At 39.6% G+C, this 21,851-nt stretch overlaps 1 protein-coding gene across 2 annotated transcripts in view; it reads right to left on the reverse strand.

Moving 5' to 3' along the window:
- The window catches only part of CSMD1 (CUB and Sushi multiple domains 1), a 2,003,711-nt gene that overhangs the window by 568,015 nt on the left and 1,413,845 nt on the right, over nt 1-21,851 (reverse strand). For both annotated transcript variants that reach the window (XM_073336216.2, XM_073336215.2), the window contains exon 11: nt 15,275-15,378. In XM_073336216.2, the coding sequence (XP_073192317.1) occupies nt 15,275-15,378 (104 nt within the window). The remainder of the gene's footprint in view (nt 1-15,274; nt 15,379-21,851) is intronic.

Raw genomic sequence — 21,851 nt, forward strand, 5'->3', positions numbered from 1 at the left:
TGGGTTGAGGCCCCTGTAATATTTGGCTCTGTCTGTGGCATCCTCAAGCACTGGGTTTCATACTTCCCCAATTTCCCCTTACCTGTACCATCAATCCTAACTTTCCAGAGATCTCCTCTCTCCTTGTGCTTCATCATGACAGCTCTCTTACTAATATTCCCCAGATTATTTGACCTCTTAGGGGTTTGCAGAGAGAGAATTGTTGAAATGATTTAGGGCTTTGGCTCTTCAAATTACTTCCCTTGCTGATCTGCCAAATCCCAAATTGCGTGACTTTTTGGAAATATTAGAAACCATATCCACTTGGCTTTGCCATTTTAATTTCAAAATAAATTTGTGAAGTCAGTTATATTTTAATGTATGTGTTGTTATAACCTATGTTTGTGTGCAGATTTTGTGATTAGCACATTTAAAACATATTTTGCCTTACCTGATCATTTATTGTCTCCTAGCATCCATGTCTTCCAAAGCTACTTTAGGTACACTGTCTTTGTGGAGACTAGAAGGCAGAACCAGAGCAATCATGCTTTTAGCAATGGGGTAAGCTCCTACTCCTGGGATCTTTTGGGATTCTCCCAAAGTTGCAAAAATACTAATAAATATATTAGTTACAGAATCACTGTTGGTCTGGAAGCGGAGACCTTGGTGGGGCATGGGAAGGATAAATATTTTTGAAGGAGAAGTTAAACGTTTATTAGAAACAGCCAAAAATTGCCTTTGCTTCTGAAGGTGTTTTTTCTTCTTTATTTTAGCACAGAATAAATGAATAGCTTTAAAAATGTTTTCTTTTTTTATTCAAACATATCTATCATACTGAATTCATCTCTAGAACAAACAAGTGAAATTTCCATTAAGGCAGTGAACTCCCAGGACCCATTTAAAGGTTTCAGAGGGGAATCTGTTATCTGGTTTCTCATTGAAGGGAGGCATTGCCCAAAAACTGAGGATGAGAAGAGGTGCCACTTAGTCTGCCTGATCCCATTATGCTGGTATGACTCCTGGCCAGAAAGGGTTAAGCATCCTGCAAAATAAATTACTCAAATCCAACCCTTAAAGACATAAGGGGAGATAATGTTTATGTTTTTGTGTATTTACATATATATGGGGAGTGGTCAACAATGTAACCCACAGTCACTCTTTGTGCTGTATTCTGTTAATTCAGAGATCAAAATGACATCCTGGCATTTAAATGAATTATAAACATGGGATATCGCTGTATTCATCTCTGTTTGAAATGTATAGCAAATCATCTGTGAATGGTGAAGGAACAGGCAATTTCCTTATGTTAATTTGTATAGCTAAGTACCAGTGATGGACCTTCTTCAAAATCACCCTAATTACCTTTTGTTTCCAGAGGGACTACAACCTGTCAAAGAAGGTTTGAAATTGTATAAAAGATGTTTGGGTCCCAAACCTTTGTATCTCAGATCTGCTTAAGCTTCATCAGGGGAAGTTTGAGTCATCAGATTGAGGTCCCAGTTATGCTGGTACTCCCTGAAGGTGATATTGGACGTTGGACTATAGCCTATGGACTAAATTCTAAAGGAACTCTTTGCAACTACAAAGCTCACCATCTCTGCTATGAATCTGAACGTCAAGAATTGAACTCATGTCTGTATGTATATTGATCTTTTAACCATACTCTCTCTCTTTCTTTTCTTTTTAAATAAATTTTAGTTTAGTTAATAATAATTGGTGTAAGTGTGTATTTGGGTAAGATCTGGAATAATCAATAACCTAGGAGGTAATGTGTCTGATTTTTTGAGATTGGTAGAACCTTTTCTTTTATATGATGAAATAAGATTTTCAGAAATCTTCATCATATTTGTCTTGGGTACCTGAATGGAGTCCTGAGGCAGGGTTAATTCAAGGGAACTGTGTTTTTGTCTTCTGGAAACCAGTGAGGTAATAAAGAAGCTGTTTTCTGCTGGCTTGGTAAATCTAAGTATTGAAAATATCCATCAGTTTTGGGGCTTATCTGCCCCACTCTTTGCAGTTCACCCTAATTGAGAGACCTCAGCTGGCCTCCACTGGGACCCCGGTCACAGCTGGTTATTGCTGAAAGGCAGATCTTCAGAAAACTGGTCTTATTTCTAATTATAGAAATGGAATTTTGAAGGAATTGTAAAATCTGTTTTATTTTGGTTGCATTTTCTCTAAATGATATCTCTGACCAGTGACGATTGGATTTTTGTCATCTTCTGGAAAACAGGGATTCCTGTTGGAGTCATTTCTGGATAACTGCAAAGTTTCAACTAATATCCTGTAGTATATTCAGTTAGTATAGTTGGTTCTTGATTTTCCAAAGCATCCTGGTTAAGAGTTGGGCTGAAGAGAAATGCTTTCATCAACAACTCAGATAAGGCATAGATAGCTCCTATTTCCCCCCACAAAAAAATTCAAATGCAGTCTTCTGGTGTTCTCTCATGGTCCATGAATGAGTTTCTGATTTTTTTTTTCCTTTATGTGATAAGATTATATATGCTCCATTCTGACTGATACATTTGACAATGAGTCTATCTGCTTTTATATGTATTTATAAACTCATACACTTTAAGGTCAGAAGGGACAATCATGATAATCTAGTCTGACCTCCTGCACATTGCAGGCCACAAAACTCACCCACCCTCTCCTGAAATAGACCCCTAATCTCTGTCTGAGTTACTGAAGTCCTCAAATCATGATTAAAAGACTTCAAGTTACAGAGATTTCACCATTTATACTAGTTTAAATTTGCAAGTGACTTGTGCCCCATGCTGCAGAGGAAGGCAAAAAACACCCAAAGTTCTTTGCCAATCTGAGCCAGGGGAAAATTCTTTCCTGACCCCAAATAGGGCAATCAGTTAACCCCTGAGCATGTGAGCAACACCCACCAGGCAGATACCCATGAAAATATTCTCTGCAGTAACTCAAAGCCCTCCCCATCTAGTGTCTCATCTCCAGGTGTTGGAGATTTTTGCTACTGGCAGTCACCGATGGGCCACATGCCACTGTAGGTCGTCCTATCATACCATCTTCTCCATAAACTTAAGCTCAGTCTTGGAGCCAGTTAGCTTTTTTCCCTACACTGCTTCCATTGGAAGACTGTCCCAGAACTTCACTCCTTTTATAGTTAGAAACCATTGCCTAATTTTGAGCCTGAACTTGTTGATGGCTCGTTTATATCCATTTGTTCTTGTGTCCACATTGGCAGATTTATTACTTGATATGGAGAACTCTAGCTGATTTTTTTCTACATATTTGAGAAGAAAGGGAGAAATTCCTTGTAAACATTGGTTCATCTTGCTGGTTAATCTTGCTCTCCTTTATCATGTAGATAGACAACATTATAGTCAGAGCTATCATAACCACATTGCAGCAATTTGATAAGGAGTTCTGAATTCATATGGTGGCTAGATGGATGACCCTGATTTCCAGTCAAGTGATATGCATGATTCTGTTTTGGAATAACTATTGTCCTCATGTAATAAGAGATGAGATGTAGTCCCCTTTGGGTATGTCTGTACTGCAAGGTAAGCACAAGCACAGACTTAGGCTCACATTCAGTCTTGAGCCCAAACACCCTTTCCATTTGTACACACATCTCTCAGATTCAGACTTTGGGTCCTAGGACCCTGTGGTGGCGGAGGGTTTGAGACACAGTCAACTGGGACCTGGGGTTTGAGCCCTATTGCAGTGCAGATTCAGGCTTAGTCTAAGGGCATTTCCATCTGTAGTGATCACTGCTCTTCAGTATTCTGATAGTTCATAAGAATCTGTTTTCATGGCACTAAGGATTAGAAGACTAGGAGTAGTGTTAATGCTGGGAGCTGGGATGCCAGTATAAAAGACAAAAGAATATTTATGCCAGCGTCATGTGAAGTATCATTCAAGAAAAGCCTCTATCTGTGTGAACTTTCTGCAGGGCCCATCACAATTGTGACTGAGCAACAGATGCTTTGTAAGAGATTTATGAATTGACTTTGAGTGAGTGAAGAATTTCTTAGATACTTTGTGTGCACATGAAACCTAGTTTGCTCACATCTCTTATTTTAATGACTGTCTTGATGAGTGTGATGGTGTTTAGAGAGTCCTAACGATCCATGAATTGGGAATCATTTTGGAATGGCTTGTAAATAATCTATAATCTAGCAGAGTTTGACCAACTATTTTGTTCATTTAGGTGGCTTTTTTCAATAGACATATAAGACTCTTTCTTTCTCATAGCTATTATTCTGGTAGTTGATGCAAGACCAGTAAAGTGCATGTTTTCATTTGTTTGTTGTTTTCTTTTGGTAAACGCTGGAGCAAGTGGAACTTTTCGGAATAAATAACCAAAAAATAGCAAGTAATAACTGTGCAGTCTCTCTCAGGGACTAGCAATAGGGTTCATGTCTTCAATAGATGCAAGAAATATATGTTTATGCAGACTATGAAAGTAACTATAAAGAATTGTTTCAGTTCTGTATGATAGACTTGCTGGACAATTTCCACTACTCGGCAGTCTAAAGAGGTTTCTCATCTATGGAGGAAAGATTGGCATTTACCACATTTGGAAAATTAATCCTCAGATTAGGCTGATACTAGAAATTTGGTGTGTAGTTGGGCCTACTTAAGGAGAAAGGCACTTCTATTCCGAAATCCAACGAGATAGGTAGGTTCCATCTTGCTTTGAAAAAGCCTGATTGCGTCTCTGGAAACTTAGCAGTCTTGAAAGTAGCTGAAAGTCTTCAAGGGGTTGTAATTGTAGTCTTGTCAGACTATCTATTTTTCTGTTTTGATAGTGTAGATGAGTTTACAGATTTGTTTCTTTTTCTGCCATTTTGACTATTGCTCACAGTATTTATACACTATAAGGTGTATACACAGTATTTATACAGTATTTATGCACTATAAGGTGGGTAGAAAGCTGGCTAGATTGTCAGGCTCAACGGGTCGTGATCAATGGCTCCATGTCCAGTTGGCAGCCGGTATCAAGTGGAGTGCCCCAAGGGTCTGTCCTGGGGCCGGTTTTATTCAATATCTTCATAAATGATCTGGAGGATGGTGTGGATTGCACTCTCAGCAAATTTGCGGATGATACTAAACTGGGAGGAGTGGTAGATACGCTGGAGGGGAGGGATAGGATACAGAAGGACCTAGACCAATTGGAAGATTGGGCCAAAAGGAATCTGATGAGGTTCAATAAGGATAAGTGCAGGGTCCTGCACTTAGGACGGAAGAACCCAATGCACAGCTACAGACTAGGGACCGAATGGCTAGGCAGCAGTTCTGGGGAAAAGGACCTAGGGGTGACAGTGGACGAGAAGCTGGATATGAGTCAGCAGTGTGCCCTTGTTGCCAAGAAGGCCAATGGCATTTTGGGATGTATAAGTAGGGGCATAGCGAACAGATCGAGGGACGTGATCGTTCCCCTCTATTCAACATTGGTGAGGCCTCATCTGGAGTACTGTGTCCAGTTTTGGGCCCCACACTTCAAGAAGGATGTGGATAAATTGGAGAGAGTCCAGCGAAGGGCAACAAAAATGATTAGGGGACTGGAACACATGAGTTATGAGGAGAGGCTGAGGGAGCTGGGATTGTTTAGCCTGCAGAAGAGAAGAATGAGGGGGGATTTGATAGCTGCTTTCAACTACCTGAAAGGGGGTTCCAAAGAGGATGGCTCTAGACTGTTCTCAATGGTAGCAGATGACAGAACGAGGAGTAATGGTCTCAAGTTGCAGTGGGGGAGGTTTAGATTGGATATTAGGAAAAACTTTTTCACTAAGAGGGTGGTGAAACACTGGAATGCGTTACCTAGGGAGGTGGTAGAATCTCCTTCCTTAGAGGTTTTTAAGGTCAGGCTTGACAAAGCCCTGGCTGGGATTATTTAACTGGGAATTGGTCCTGCTTTGAGCAGGGGGTTGGACTAGATGACCTTCTGGGGTCCCTTCCAACCCTGATATTCTATGATTCTATGATTCTATGATTTAGGTGCTGCCATTAACTGCCTAATTTAGCAGTTGGTTTTCCATAAACAGAGTAATTTTGTTGTTGTTGTTCCTTGCTATTGTTTAGGGCCAGGTGCCTGTTGTTAACAGTATAGTTTACTGCTGAATAAAAAGCTTACTTTCAGTTTGTTTTTGGTTTTTGTTTGTTTTTTTTTAAATTCCCCTCAACATAGAAATAGGAAGGAGAACAGAATGTAGAACACGGATTAAAGTGCTACTCCAGCCACAAAGCTTTCTTTTGCAGGTCAGCCATTTTGAGAAACTGCTTAATGGCAGAGAAATTCTGATGAAATACTTCCAAAAAGAAAAAATATCTTTAACCTCATATCAGAAAAGTCCAGAGAAAGAGCTGTTTCAGAAATGTAAGTGAAATCCACTGATTTTTCTGTATTAAAAAAGTGTAAATATGGGAGGACTGACAACATCCTGATAATACTAAGGGAACTACAGGATTTATCTAAAGTTCAACCCTGATTTAGAAAGTGATTGGTCTGTTCCTAACAGCATAATTTCCCCAGAGACAAAGAACCCACAGTAGACTGGCAGATGTGTCAAATGTATATATTTAATAAAAGGAAATATTAAATAATTTGCATTGGAAAATGTTTACTTTGAAGGTACATATGGCTGGGCTTTGGCTGAGGCCCTATACACAACACTCTGATAGAAAAATAATTTGGAAAGGTATTGTGAAAAAAAATACTTGCATCTATGTTCTAGGTTGATGATTGCATCTGCAATAACACAAGCAACAATGCTTCTTGGCAGTTAGTGAAAGGAATTATTGTACACACTGAAGGCAGAGTGGACTTAAAATGGTATGTACAAAGGAGTAGGAAATCCATTGTATACCATTTTTTTCTAGAAGGATCCTATGGGAGTTAATAACTAACCAGAAATTGTTACTTGAAATATTATACAAGAGGTCTGATTCTATCCCTTGAGCTCTCATTACTGCTAATGGCAGTTAACAACGAGGAGAAAGTTAATTCTAGGGTATAAGTGGTGCAGAAGGGAAATAAACGCCATATAAGAAATATTTCCAGGTTTGTTTTGGTTTTTTGAAGTTACTCTTGCAGATTGATTTTACATATCTGAATCTCATCAGTACCACTATCACAGAATCAGAAAAGTACACAGGAGTGCAACAAACTAAGAAGTATTCTTTTAGTAGACATTAACAAGAAATTCGCCATAGAGGGGAATGTATTTCTGTGGTGGATGATATGATGATATGATCTGTGCCCTGATTCTCTACCACATTACACCTTGTGTAATGTTTAAACTTGAGTAGGTATATAAAATGCTACCAAAGTAAGAGACGGTGTAAAATGTTACCAAAGTAAAAGCAGGTGAGAGTCAACCTCCATATAGATAATTTCTATGTCAATTTAAATTACAAATCACCATGATGTCCTTTTTGATAACAAGATTTGGAAGAGGCTATTAGGTAGTGAGCAGGCCACCAGTGGCACCTATGTAACTGCAAATCACAGTGATATCAAGGCACAACGTCTATAACTGAGCACAGGACTTTCTGCCGTCTTGCACCTGGTGCCTGCTGGGACCTATAGAAGGAAAGAATATGTGAACCCTAACATCCCTAGTAGGCAGACACTCACTGGAGTAGGGGGAGCTTATATAGAGGAAAGGAGATTAATATCTGAAGTAGCAGGTGGGATCATTTTGTTTGTTTGTTTTCTAAGCACTAGTAATGTTAGCTGGGCAGTTTGGGACAGGCTACGCAGAAGGGAAAACAAAGACAAATGAAATCATGTAAAACCTCAGTGAATCTAGGGTCAGTTCTTCCTGGTTGCAAGGGAATGAAGGAGAAGTGTTACAATTCTGACAGAGAAATTTGGAAATGTTAATAAAAAACCCACAAATATTTTGGAACCATCACCTGTGCATAATTTTAGCCTATGTAGCCATATGATATTCCTATTCTTAACCTCTGGCTCCCTTCCCCATTTCCCTCCTATTGTTTGTTATACTTGTTGCATCCTCTCTTTAATTAGACTAAGCTATTTGGAGTAAAGACTATGTCTGCTATTTGACCATCGCCTAGCAAAATGGGGATCCAATCCTGACTGAGGTCCTTTGGCTGCCATTGTAATATTAATTATTATTGTTATAATAATCACCATCAAGATTCCATATTATTTTTAAAAAATTGTTTAAACTTTACCCTCTATTTTTTCTCTTTGACTTATTTTATTGTGTACAATATTGTTCAACAAAAACTGTATATTCTTGGAGATTTTATAAAAAAAAATACATAAAGTTAAGCTCAATTTGCATAAAGTGAGCTAAGTATTTTATAAGTCAATGATCTCTACACCAGCAATACTAAATTCCATTATGAAGTATAAATTTCTAACAGAATTCAGTCTCAGCCATTTCTTGAGTTCTCAATACATTAAAGCATTTTTCCCCTTGGACTGACTGACCTTTCATTGATTTTGCAAGTATTCTTCCTCTTGTACAGAGACAGACTGAGTTTGACAGTAATGCTCTATTCTTCACAGGTGACAAATTACCTATGCTATTTGTATACTTAATTGCACCCATATGGCATGCTAACACTCTGAAACATTGCTGTTGATGCTGCTATATGCAGCTAGTGTCCACAGATATCCTCAGTTCAGCTTGGCTCTATTTTTACTTTGAGTCTCATTGTACCAACTTCCTAGGTACTCAACTAACCGGAACATAAAAAATAATCCAAAAGCACTAAAAATCCTTCCCTCCACATCCTACAAACCCTAAAAAACAAACAAACTAACAAACAAACAAAAAAACCCCATACTCTTAGGATCATAGAATATCAGGGTTGGAAGGGACCTCAGGAGGTCATCTAGTCCAACCCCCTGCTCAAAGCAGGACCGATCCCCAATTAAATCATCCCAGCCAGGGCTTTGTCAAGCCTGACCTTAAAAACGTCTAAGGAAGGAGATTCCACCACCTCCCTAGGTAATGCATTCCAGTGTTTCACCACCCTCCGAGTGAAAAAGTTTTTCTTAATATCCAATCTAAATCTCCCCCACTGCACCTTGAGACCATTACTCCTTGTCCTGTCATCCGCTACCACTGAGAATAGTCTAGATCCATCCTCTTTGGAATCACCTTTCAGGTAGTTGAAAGCAGCTATCAAATCTCCCCTCATTCTTCTCTTCCGTAGACTAAACAATCCCAGTTCCCTCAGCCTCTCCTCGTAAGTCATGTGTTCCAGTCCCCTAATCATTTTTGTTGCCCTCCGCTGGACTCTTTCCAATTTTTCCACATCCTTCTTGTAATGTGGGGCCCAAAACTGGACACAGTACTCCAGATAAGGCCTCACCAACGTCGAATAGAGGGAAACGATCACGTCCCTCAATCTGCTGGCAATGCCCCTACTTATACATCCCAGAATGCCATTGACCTTCTTGGCTACTAGGGCACACTGTTGACTCATACCCAGCTTCTCGTCCAGTGTAACCCCTAGGTCCTTTTCTGCAGAACTGCTGCCTAGCCATTCGGTCCCTAGTCAGTAGCAGTGCATTGGATTCTTCCGTCCTAAGTGCAGGACTCTGCACTAGTCCTTGTTGAACCTCATCAGATTTCTTTTGGCCCAATCCTCCAATTTATCTAGGTCCCTCTGTATCCTATCCCTACCCTCCAGCGTATCTACCACTCCTCCCAGTTTAGTGTCATCTGCAAACTTGCTGAGGGTGCAATCCACACCATCCTCCAGATCATTTATGAAGATATTGAACAAAACCGGCCCCAGGACTGACCCTTGGGGCACTCCGCTTGATACTGGCTGACAACAAAACACGGAGCCATTGATCACTACCCATTGAGCCCTACAATCTAGCCAATTTTCTACCCACCTTATAGTGCATTCATCCAGCCCATACTTCTTTAACTTGCTGACAAGAATACTGTAGGAGACCATGTCAAAAGCTTTGCTAAAGTCAAGGAACACCATGTCCACTGCTTTCCCTTCATCCACAGAACCAGTAATCTCATCATAGAAGGCAATTAGATTAGTCAGGCATGACTTGCCCTTGGTGAATCCATGATGACTGTTCCTGATCACTTTCCTCTCTTCTAAGTGCTTCAGAATTGATTCCTTGAGGACCTGCTCCATGATTTTTCTGGGGACTGAGGTGAGGCTGACTGGCCTGCAGTTCCCAGGATCCTCCTTCTTCCCTTTTTTAAAGATGGGCACTACATTAGCCTTTTTCCAGTCATCCGGGACTTCCCTGGATCGCCATGAGTTTTCAAAGATAATGGACAAGGGTCTCACTTTGACCCTTTCTAGATACTATAAAAAATAAGATTTAAAACTAAAATGTGTTTCCCAGCTATGTGCAGGGGGAAAAAAAAGAAGCTTGGCTGTTCTTTAACAATTAGGAAGGCTGAGATTGTTTTTTTAAACCTCCATTAGTTTTCTAAACTGTGCATGAAGAGAAGAAAAGGATCAGGGATTATATAAAAATATCTTTGTGATGGAACATAGGAGGTAATCATAGCAGTTTTATGAATTCAAGTGCAGAAAACTGATTTTTATTTTTACTTTTTTTTATGGAAAACTAGTACATGAAGACATTGTTCCTTTTTCAAATAGATGACTTAATGTGCTGCGTTTTGGCTCACCAACTCCTGATTTCATACTACTGGCACCAAGCAAACAAAATTGTTCATCATTCTGTACCACTGAAGTCAGAAAAGGGTTTATGATGTGACAGAATTAGTAAAGCCATGAAACTAAAGTTTAATAAAGCACATCCAAGAGTTTTGAAGGAATAATTCCACCAAAAAGTGTAAAAGCACTGTAGGCCGATATGTTGGTTCATGAAATATTAAGAGCACAGGAGAGAGCATCACTCCAATCTCAGGCTTGGTGCCTGGCAGTATACTGGACCCTAGCAAAAAGGAGGAGAATTTAAAAGAAAAGTTCTCCTCAGTCCCTGGAGCCCTGGGCAGCAACATGCTTGTTGCAAATGGAATCTTCAAAGAATTTAGCTGCCAGCCTCTACTGAACATGCGAAACAGAGACAGAGACTTATAACTTGGCCAGAATTGGGTGGACAGTAAAAGTCACCACTCTCATCTCCAAGTAACCCTGACCCCCTTTCCCCCCACACACAACTTTAAGTCACTGCTCCAAACCTTCTTAATGAAACTGTTATACAAAATTTTAACACTGGCAAAACGACGTAAGTTTCCCTAACCTCATTCTCAGAATGGCTGAAGTGTTTTTGATTAAACTTTCTGGCTCTAAAAAACAGAGAAAATGGACTTTGGAAAATATAAGCAAAAATAGATGCCAAAATGACTTTCTACCACCTGAAGGACAAAAGAGAAATCTGAAATCTGAGAAAGGTTCATCCTTCAACCAAAGGGGTTGAAATCTTTGGAACTGAGTATATAGGTAAGAAATCTGCTTAGATCGATTGTAACTTGCTGAAGTTAAGTTGTAGTAATTAGAAAGCCATTATTTGTAACCTTTCATAGCTCTTTCATTCTTACTTGAAATCACTTAAACATATGTGGTTTGTTAATAAACTACTACTTCTTTTATTACAAAAAACACCTCAGTGCTTTTATATAGAAATGGAAGTCTTTAGCTAACCTAACAGGCTGTTTGGGCTCAGTCTCTTTGGATGCAGCAAACTTAATAACTTCTGTGACAGTCCACTAAGAGCGACTGAACACTGCAGAAAGATGTTTCTGTGGAACTCAGGAACTTGGGTTCCCTGATTGCTACCTGCAGAGCAAGGTTTGGACTGGTAGAGTCCTGAAGCGTTTGCTGGAAAGGCAGACAAGCTGCTGTGCCAGGAAGCTGAGACCTAGTTTAGCCACAGCAAAGCTCACTCTTGCTGAGGTGGAGTGGTAACAGATGGCTCACAGTTCTGGGTGACCTGAGCAATAGGTCACAATGTTACACTAGGAAAATCGTGATCTGAATGACCAAACTATGGTATGAATTGTACATTAGGGACAGCTTTGCAGATTGTCATTACAATGGATAGGTCATCTCCAAAGGCAGCTGGCAGCCTATTTCTTCCCATGCATCACTTTCTGTACAAGTCTTCTGGGGTCAGGGAGGGAGGTCATCCAATCCCAGTCCCTCCTTGTAGCCCTTTCCATTGGAGGGCTGAACAGGCATCTTGCTCTATTTCTTTCCCCACATCCTAGAATTAGCTAGCATTTATGAATTTTGCAGTGAGGGTAAGCAAATAAGTGGGCACTTCATTCCCTCCCCCTCCAATATCAGTAGTTGGGTTGGGATTTGATAACTTTTGGGGAGCTGGCTTGTTTGTATGTTTACAGAAGATAACTTGTGTGGTAAGGAAAGACTCAAAAGGCTTAGAGGTTTAGTTTGGGTTCAGATAAGCACTTATTTTTGCATAATTAGCCGATCAAGACTCTAAACCTAGTGATCTTTCATCACTACGAGAAAGAGGTAGACATACCCATGAATTTTTGTAGGTGATATTTTAAAGAGACTTTCATAAAGATTTGGCCTTTAGGCTGCCCAGAGAAACCTGTTCAGCACAAGGCCCTGGCATTATATTTAAAGAGCTTATAAATTAAACCACTCTAATGGAAGCTTCACTGTAAGCTGCCTCATTCCCTCAGAAATCATAAAAAGCTTGAAAGGCACTGTTCAAATCTTTTATTACAAAAGGAGGTATTAACACCAACTAATAGAAAGTTTTGATGATAAAATTACTTTGACATTTTGATATTAGCCCCTTCAATTATGATGAAACAATCAGTAACTGTGTCTATAATGCACTAAGACTAGTCCCTTTATATCCCCCTATTTTAAAACAAAATGGAGCAAATTCACAGTGCATGTTAAATATACAGTATTTAACAGGATATGATGCAAGTATAACCACACAAATACTGTCATAATAAAAACTTGGGGATCAAACTAATTATTTCCTATTCTGTAGATTTAATAAGCACTGTAACATCCTAAAGAAAATGCAATCCCATTATATTTTAACCTACCTATGTTTCTACTACCAATTTATTTTAATCAGTTATTATTCATTTCCTGTCTTAGCCAGATGGTGGTGGTGGTGCAGGTTATGTTAAACCACTGTAATCATAAGGCAGAGGCATTTCAGTGCTATATAGAATGAGTTATATATATAAATGTTACTCCTGAATGCTTGAAAAACTAAGACATGAAGCAGAATTGGTGGGGCACCCATAAGCTTGCTCAGCTCAACAGTCAGATATCAAAGCTGATCCCAATTGTTTTTCTGGAATCCCCCAAATATGAGGATACTAAGAATACTGATTCAAACCCAGGTATTACACATATTAAAGGAAAAATATTTGGTTTCAGGGGAATCCCCAATTATTAGTATTAGAAGACACGTCATTCAGACAGCCTTTCCAGGGGATTTCACCTTGATGTGGTAGGAAGTCTTGTGTGTTCCCAAGACCCTGAGAGATATGCCAATGGGAGTTTTAATTCCTAGTAGGGCCACCTAAGTCAGAGAGCTCAAAGGGTATGGGCCAGACAAAAAACTGTCCACTTGTCCTTCAGCTTGGGAGTTCAGTGATAGGTGAACAACCTAAGCTCATAAAAAACACAACAAGGTGGCCATTCCAGCAAACAGCATGATAGGTGGTGATGCTGGAGCCTCTTTTGTGCCCTAAACCATGTTGGACAGCATGGGAAGGACTCAGGTTATTCAGACATAGATAATAGTTCAGGTGTTTCAGACTTTATTTGGGGTGTGCCCCACATTTTAACAACTGTCCCTTTGAAAAGAACTGTTTGAAGGAAAGATTTTTCTCCCTTCCTATAATCTCTAGAAAGATCAGTTAAAACTGGGCTGTGTGGTATACATTTCATGATTTGAATGCAAGGCGCCCTGTGTAGTTCAAATGTTCCTGGTGTTAACTAATTAAGGAGTTTTGATGTAGAAGGAAGAGACTTCTGCTGTTACCTCATATGCTGACAGCACAAAGGCACCACACTAAACATAAGAACAATCATTTTATGGGGGGGAGTGAGGGGAGGAAAGAAGTGCAGCTGCTTTTCATCCAGGATGCATGATGCTGCTCAGGGGTTGGAAGCCTCATACAAATGAGCAGACCCTTTCTGCTTTTTTCTGTAACACTCACTACCATACTATGTAAGTGCTTCCTAGGGAAATTAGATTTGCATAGTAATCACTAGTAGACTTCTTGGACTCATCTTCTCCCTGCCTTGCTATAGGAATTCTGCTTGTGACATACATCTATTCTTTAAAAAATACTTTACGTTCATTCTTTATGGTACGAAAGGTTTATAGATGCCCTAAAAGTTGTCAGATACAGTAAAATCCTATTAACCAAAAGCCCCTTTATATCTAGCTCCTACACACCACATCCCAAGTTTTGAAACAAAAATTAGCAGTTTTCATATTTATTCATGGCTAATTTATTTATCTCAGATATTTTTGTACTTATATTAAACTCAAAATTTCAGTTTGAACTTGTAACATTCCGTTTTCACCTGTTTATGACTCAAATCGTGGATGTGTCTAGTTTAAAAAATGGTTACCTAACTCACAGTAACTGTTCTTCAAGATAAGTTGTGCACAAATACATTCCTGTGTTGGTGTATGTATACCCAATGTACTCCAGTTGGAGACTTTTGTCAGCAGTATCTCTAGGCGGTGGTACCACCCCTCTCTATTCATGCTCAGAGCCAAGGGCATAAAAAGGGCATGGCTGCTGTCTCCTTCTCCATTCCTTTGCACTGTCGTCTAAGTAATATCCAAAGGAGCGGGGAAGGTGAGAGGATCGTGAAATGTATATGTGCACAACACATCTCAAAGAACAACAGTTACTGTAGAGGTAACTGTTTTTTCTCATTTGAGAGACTGTGCACATATATCTTCCACTGTAGCTGACTCACCAGAGTTCCCTTACAGGTGGTGGGATTAATTAATTAAGTAATTAATTAAAAAAAGAGATTACAGCACTGATTTGCTAAAATTGGCATAAACTCAGGAATCTTGAGACATGATACAGTGTCTGGCTGACAAAGTTTTCTTTTACTCAATTACTTTTTTGTGGTAAGATTTATTTATACTTTATTGTTTTTAAATTTCTCTTTTGGCTTTGTGTACATGAATTCTTGAGCTTCTGTTCAGTGATATGGTTTCAGACTTCTGATCTAATAGGCATACTTCATAGCAAACCATATTTCTGAGTCACTAATTTTAATATATATAGAACATAGAAAACCAATGTGAATGCTAGTAAATATCAAACCATAACTATTTAAGAAGTGTACTTACACATACAACACTGTTCTGGTGTCTCCCACTTTCCCAGCATCCCCCACAGTCAGGGTGTCATATCCTCTTTCCAGTTCAAACTCTTCAAAAGCTAGCTTTATTACCTATTAGAATGAAAAGATACGTATTTAATTAAATTATATCCTACAGATTAGATGATTTGTAATATGCTTAACAAATGCTTTAGCTTCTGGAGTCAAATCCTAAAGTCCTCACTCCCATTGACTTCCATAATTGTTGTTTAAATTTGACCAAGACCTACAGAAAAATAAACTGAACATAAAAATTTTCATGTTGTCTAATAACAAGAAAGAAGTCTTCAGATAAAGGTATTAAGGGTAGCAACATCCTTTGATAGTTTTTAAAGTTAATAAATAAAAACAGCACTTTATTTTAGTTATTATTATTATATACTGATATTGATATTTTGGCATTGGAAAAGTACAATAATATACAGTGACATAAAAGAAAGCCATTCTAAAGTATAGAGTGCAATAAATATCATTATATCTACACGTTTTTGGAAACCATAAATATGAAAAACTCAGAAATACCTTACAGAATATTTTCCATTTCAGTTGAAATATAAAATAAAAAAGGAGGTGAGGATGAACTATTAAAGATTGTCCACTTCATGAGAGAGCGAGGTAAGGGATGGTACATGTACATCAGTAAGAGAAATCTAAGAACTCCTTAACTACTGTCTATAAATTTGTTAACACAGAAGATATTATGAAGAAATTGATTTTACTGAGTATTCAATATAAACTTTCCATGAATTCTAATCATAATGAAAGAAAAAAAAATGTTCCCTCCAAAAAATTTCATATATTTACTGTATTCCATTGAAAATCATAGTATGAAGTACAGAAATGTTCTTTTCATAAAGCTCCACAAAAAAATATGAGTCCAGAATTAGGACCTTATTACAGCTCTGTGTCAGTCTGCTGCAGTCACTAATATTACTCCTTTTACTTCATTTATCTATATATCAGGTTTTCAGCAGATAGTCTGTCTCAATAAGTTATTCATTGTGTCCTTATCTTGTTGATGATTGGTTACACCAGAACAACCTGTGATTCAATTTCCATGAAAATTTGTTTACAGGAGGGTGCTCTTTTTGCTTATGTTTTGGGACTAACAACAGTATTGGGGCCAGATCCTGGCTTCAATAGGTGCAGATTCCATGAGTGCTCCAGGGCACCCACTGGCAGCCCCACTATCAGAACCTCTCCCTCCCCACAGTGCCTTCTGCCCGCCGGCAGCCCCTGCACGTGGATCAGTGCCTCCCCCTCCCTCCGCGTGCCTCTGCCCGCCACGAAAAGCTGTTTCACGGCGTGCAGGAGGCTGGGAGGGAGGGGGTGGGAACGAGGATGCTCAAGGGAGAAGGTGGAGCTGGACGGGAAGAGACAGAGTGGGGGCGGGGCCTGGGTCAGAGCCAGGGGTTGAGCACACCACCACCCCCCCACCCCCCCGGCACTTTGGAAAGTCAGCACCTGTGCTGGCTCCTGCAACAGCCATTTTGTGCCACTATTCTGGCAAAAGCAGCTAAAAAACTGATGGCTTTGATCTCCTGAGTATTCTCCCTACATGACAGAGCCACTCCTCAATGAGGCTTGGGAAAACTCTCCCACCTCCCACTAGGATCTAAATATTGATTTAAAAAGTTAACCAGTTAAACGATTAAAATTATATCATTTAACTGGTTAACCATTAACTGAAGTCGCTCTGGCCAACCTGGCATGGCAGGGGCTGGGGCTAGGGTTCCTCCTGCCAGCTGGTGCGGGTCAGCTGGGGCCACTCTGGGGCTGGGAGGGAGGGGGTGAGGTCCAGCCGGTGCAGCACGGCCAGGGCTGGGATTGCTCCGGCCAGCTGGTATGGTGTGGCGGGCTGGGGTCCTGCAGGCCCAGCTCGGACTGGGGTCCCGCAGGTTGGCTGGCACAGCACAGCCAGGGCTGGGGTCCCTCTGGCCGGCCAGCCTGACGTGGCTGGGACTGCTCTGGCCAGCCCGGCTGGGGCTGGAGTCCCTCCCACCAGGCCAGCATGGCCAGGGCTGGGGTCCCTCGCGCTGCTGTGTGGCCACTGGTGTTAATGGTTAAGGTTGGTTAACAGTAAGCCTATGCTAACTTGTTAACCTTTTACATTCCTACCTTCCACTTATCTCCCATTTTTTCCTGGCCTCATGTAGGTAAGGAAACAGACTCCTCTGACTTTGCCCATCGTATCCTATTCTTTGCATATCCTATTCTCTAGCCAGGGGGCTAGATAGCTGAGATCACCACAAGGTGCACCCTCAGAGAACTCAATGGCAGTCCTGATAATTTCAGGCATAGCAAATACTCTAGAATATCTTGGATATCTTGTGACTGCTTCCTGGCCTTGTGCATGGGCCTGCACTCTTAGTCAGTGGTGACCTCTACTGGAGGTTTCTCATGTCAGTTTTCAATGACTCAGCACTCCAGCCGAGTCACACACACAGTCTGTATGCAAAACAAAACAGATCCCTTCTGGGATATACAGTACAACAAGGGCCCATCCCAGTACCTATCCATTGTTCAGTGTCTGTAGCCCTCCTCAGGCTCAGTCTTTAAAACTCCTGGCTCTGGTATGGGGCCACACTCCCAGAGCTTCCTCCCTGGAGACACTGTCCTCACCTGCTCTGGGCCTTTCTGGTCCCAGGTCTCCAGCTGCGCCACTAAACCATCTGATCCCCTTCTGGAGGTATTTACTGTTCAATATTCAGCCTCTTCTCAACTCCACTTCCCTAGTAGCTGATGGGAGGAGCCAGGCCCACCCACTACTCCAGGTCTCAGGCCCACCCACTACTCCAGGTCATGCAGGGTTCAGCCCCACTGTTAGGGACTGAACCCTGCATGATGGGCAGTGCTATAAGAGTCCAGAGAATGCTACACCACAGTGCTATGCATCACATTTTTTTTATAAAAAACTAAGTAAACCAACAAAGAGCTCTAAACTATGAGTACTAACTATTAAGACTATGTACAGGGTAAGGCCCAGAAACACAACTGTGATGCAGAGAAGAAAAACTGCCAGGAGGAGACTCTCACACAGGGGTCTCCAACTAAGGCTCTTTGTGGTAAGAAGGAACTGATCAGGGAGGCACCACCCTTATACAGCCACAGGAGGACCAAGAGGAGATATACAACACATATGCTGCCCCGGTGGGCACCGTTATAGGAAAAAAGTCTCCAACTGCAGTGCACTTGCCATGAATGCCCATAAGTGGAATACACATCTGCAACAACTCAAAGAAGAATAATCCTCTACTGTTTTCATCTGATGCTTCAGATTGTTTACTTGGAAGGTCAGTTTGTCATCCCTGTTATTTATATTGATCAAACAAGTTTTATCATTTTGATTTTCAAGCATGTTTTCTACCATTGCTCAGATGGACTTTTCTTACTCATGTTGTGTCTTGTCTCTGCACTGTGTGGGTTTCAGTGGGAGCAGGCTGTGTGTTAAAGCCCGAAGGCAAAGAAAACTTTTGCTTTTGAATTTGTGCATTTTTACCTAGTCAAGAATCTTTCTGTAAAAGAACTTTCGTAGATAAAGACTTTCTCTTAGGGAGGCTGAACTCCTGTATAGAATTTATATGACAATCTACATCAACATGCTAGAAGATAAGCCACTTCAGCAATATGTATAAAGGAAATAAATCAGACATTTATTTATTTTATTTGGACTTCTGAATACCTGCACCAAGATGTGCATTTGCCTTGCTGAGTAAACATGTTATCCTGTCACTGAAACACCTCTTTCTTCAACTCTCTTGCTATTACAGTTGCCCACCTTCATCATGTCTGAAACCAGACTGTGAACTCTTTGGGACCAGGGCTGTATCTTCCTATTTGTACTAGTGGTACCTAGTACTCTTTTGGGTGCTATACAAACAATAATAATAGTAAGAAACCTCCATGAAAATTAGTCCAGCTTGTTTCTTGGCAAATTCTGCCCTCTGTAAGTATTGCTACACAATTTTCTCCCTCAAACAATTGCACTGGCTTCTGTTGTAGTGAAACAGCTCTCTTGTGTGGCTCCAGACATGAATAGTGTCTCATTGGGCTAAAGAACTTTTGATTTATTTTTCTAAAATGAATTATTGTGTATGGAATATACTAAGTTAAATAACTCAGTTATAAAAAAGATGTAAAAAAACAACATTAAGACAACAGCATTATAGACCAATATACTTCAGCGTTGCTTTTTAAGAAGAAAGCCATTTTAAATGTACAAAACCAAATACCCATATCTGAATGCTCCCCCAGAATTCAATTGTTATGCTGATTTATAATTCAAAATAACTAATGCAGTTTGTTTAAAATACTGAGTTTAAATATGCCTCTGGACTAATACTCTGTATATTGAATTTCAAGATGGAGTGACTATTTACAGATGAGTTACACACCATTAAAAATGCAGGGGACGAATGGAATCCCTCACATAACCTTAAGTACAGTGGTGCCAGCAGGTCTAGCTCTTAAAAGAAATCATTATATGACCAAACCATATGCAAAATTATTTTGGCAATATGTCAGCATTTCAGTTCAATGATCTATTGCATACAATATGCGCCTTTTATAGCCTGTATTTGTAAATCTGCCGGATGCAGAGATAAAGTGTACTTCACTAGACTGCATTATGTTTCAATAACCAGGAGCATTATAGGCACTACCATGAAGGTTGAATAATACATGTTCCCACCTGCTCCTAGCTGCACCCTCTAATGTCCCTAGGTTATAACAATGATTAACATGCCAAATTTTCATTTCTAAGTCAAGAAAAAATAAAGCCAAGGAACAATATGAGAAGCATGTAGAAGCATAAAAGTATAGCTGTTCTCCTTGACAATAAAAAACATAGCTTCACATAAATCAGTTTTAAAGCAACAGTAATTAAAGTCTTATTTACCAAAAGAGCGATGACTGAATATATTCTTAAAGTAGTAATGAATCATATATATGCTACATTTTGTTACATATTGTTTTATTTACATTCCAGTTTACAAATCAGCTATGGATATTGTTAATAGAGTAAATTATACAAAAATAATAGGGTTTAATCCATAATAAGAAGCACAGAATCCCAGTAATTGTGAAGATTATTCATAGGGAAAACACAGTGGACCTGATCACCTATGACAGTAAGGTCAGAAAATTGAAATCCAGTATTCTTTTTTAAGATAATTTCTTCTATACTAATAAAAATGAAGGTCAAGGAGAAAGCATGATGCAGTGGATCCAAGTAGATATAGAGTCAAGAGATTTATGTTATGTTCCTTGGGCTGTCACTGACTCACTGTGTTAACTTGGACAATACATTTATCCTATTAGCAGTTTCATTTGTACAATGAAGATAATGATGGTCATTGATCTTTGTCCAAAATTTTGAGATTTATATGTGAAAAATAATGTAATTATATTTAGCACTTAAGTATCTATATTTTTTCATCAACACTAGTATCCGAATGCCTCTCACATACTTAAAATAATAATAAGCAAAACCCCAACAACAACATTACTCTCCGTCTTCTCCTTCCTACCTTGTAAGTGAAGTGGATTCGTTTTGGGGTGGTGGTTGTAATACTGGAGCATGGGGGTAGTGTTTTTGTATGTGCACACATGTACAATGTATATATTGAAAAAATGTTGTTTCAAAGAGATTGCACCAATACAATCACAGACTCTGTTGTGTTATATAATAATGGTTATACGACAAAAAAAGAATCATTGCAAAGGTGCCATTCATGACTCCACAGTTAAGTGAATTTTGCAATTAAATACAAACTATTTTTGTTTAGCTTATTAAATAATTGTTTCGTTAAGATACCCCATGATGAAAAACTCTAGATAGCCATAACCATTCCAGACTACTTCTGGACACCTAAAAATATGCAACTCATTTGGTAGCCAAACAAATTACTGAAAAATTACTATGGTGGCATTAACCAGTGGTGTTTCCTCATTTTCACAACCACCAGAAAGAAACGCATTCTAAGTGTGGACCAGGCTATCTGCAGTGGGTCCTTCTTTCAATCCAATTGCAAATAGCTAGCGTATAATGTACATGCCACCTTACATACACCTGTGCATGTCTGACACATAGATATTTTTTTCTTTTGAGTGTCAACAGTGAGATTTGTGTGTGTCCACACACATTCGGTGCAGAAAGGCCAGGCTATCAGTGTTTTTACAAAAAGAGTCTGCTAGTTGTCAGCATATTTTGTTTGAACCCACTTCCTCAGTTAATTTCATGTTTTGAGAGTTGATATTAGAGGAAGAGTTATAAATGTTATAAGTCAGATACTCGGTACTGGACACATTAAACAATATTTTAATTCCATACCAAAACAAATTGTATTTCAAAACCAGTTAAGGTTGCTCAGGTATAATGTGATTTGCAAAAAAAAGGAGCAGTTTTCTGTTGTGTGGAAGGTGAGGGTCCCATATAAGACAATTCAAAATGATTATTTAAGAAAGAAAGATGCCAGCCCTGAGACATCTGATAAGAAGCTAATTTTGCTGATGGGAGCTAAGTGAATGAGTGAGATTCCTGGCAG

The sequence above is a fragment of the Lepidochelys kempii genome, chromosome 3 (genome assembly GCF_965140285.1).
Source record: "Lepidochelys kempii isolate rLepKem1 chromosome 3, rLepKem1.hap1, whole genome shotgun sequence".
Lineage (NCBI taxonomy): Eukaryota > Metazoa > Chordata > Testudines > Cheloniidae > Lepidochelys > Lepidochelys kempii.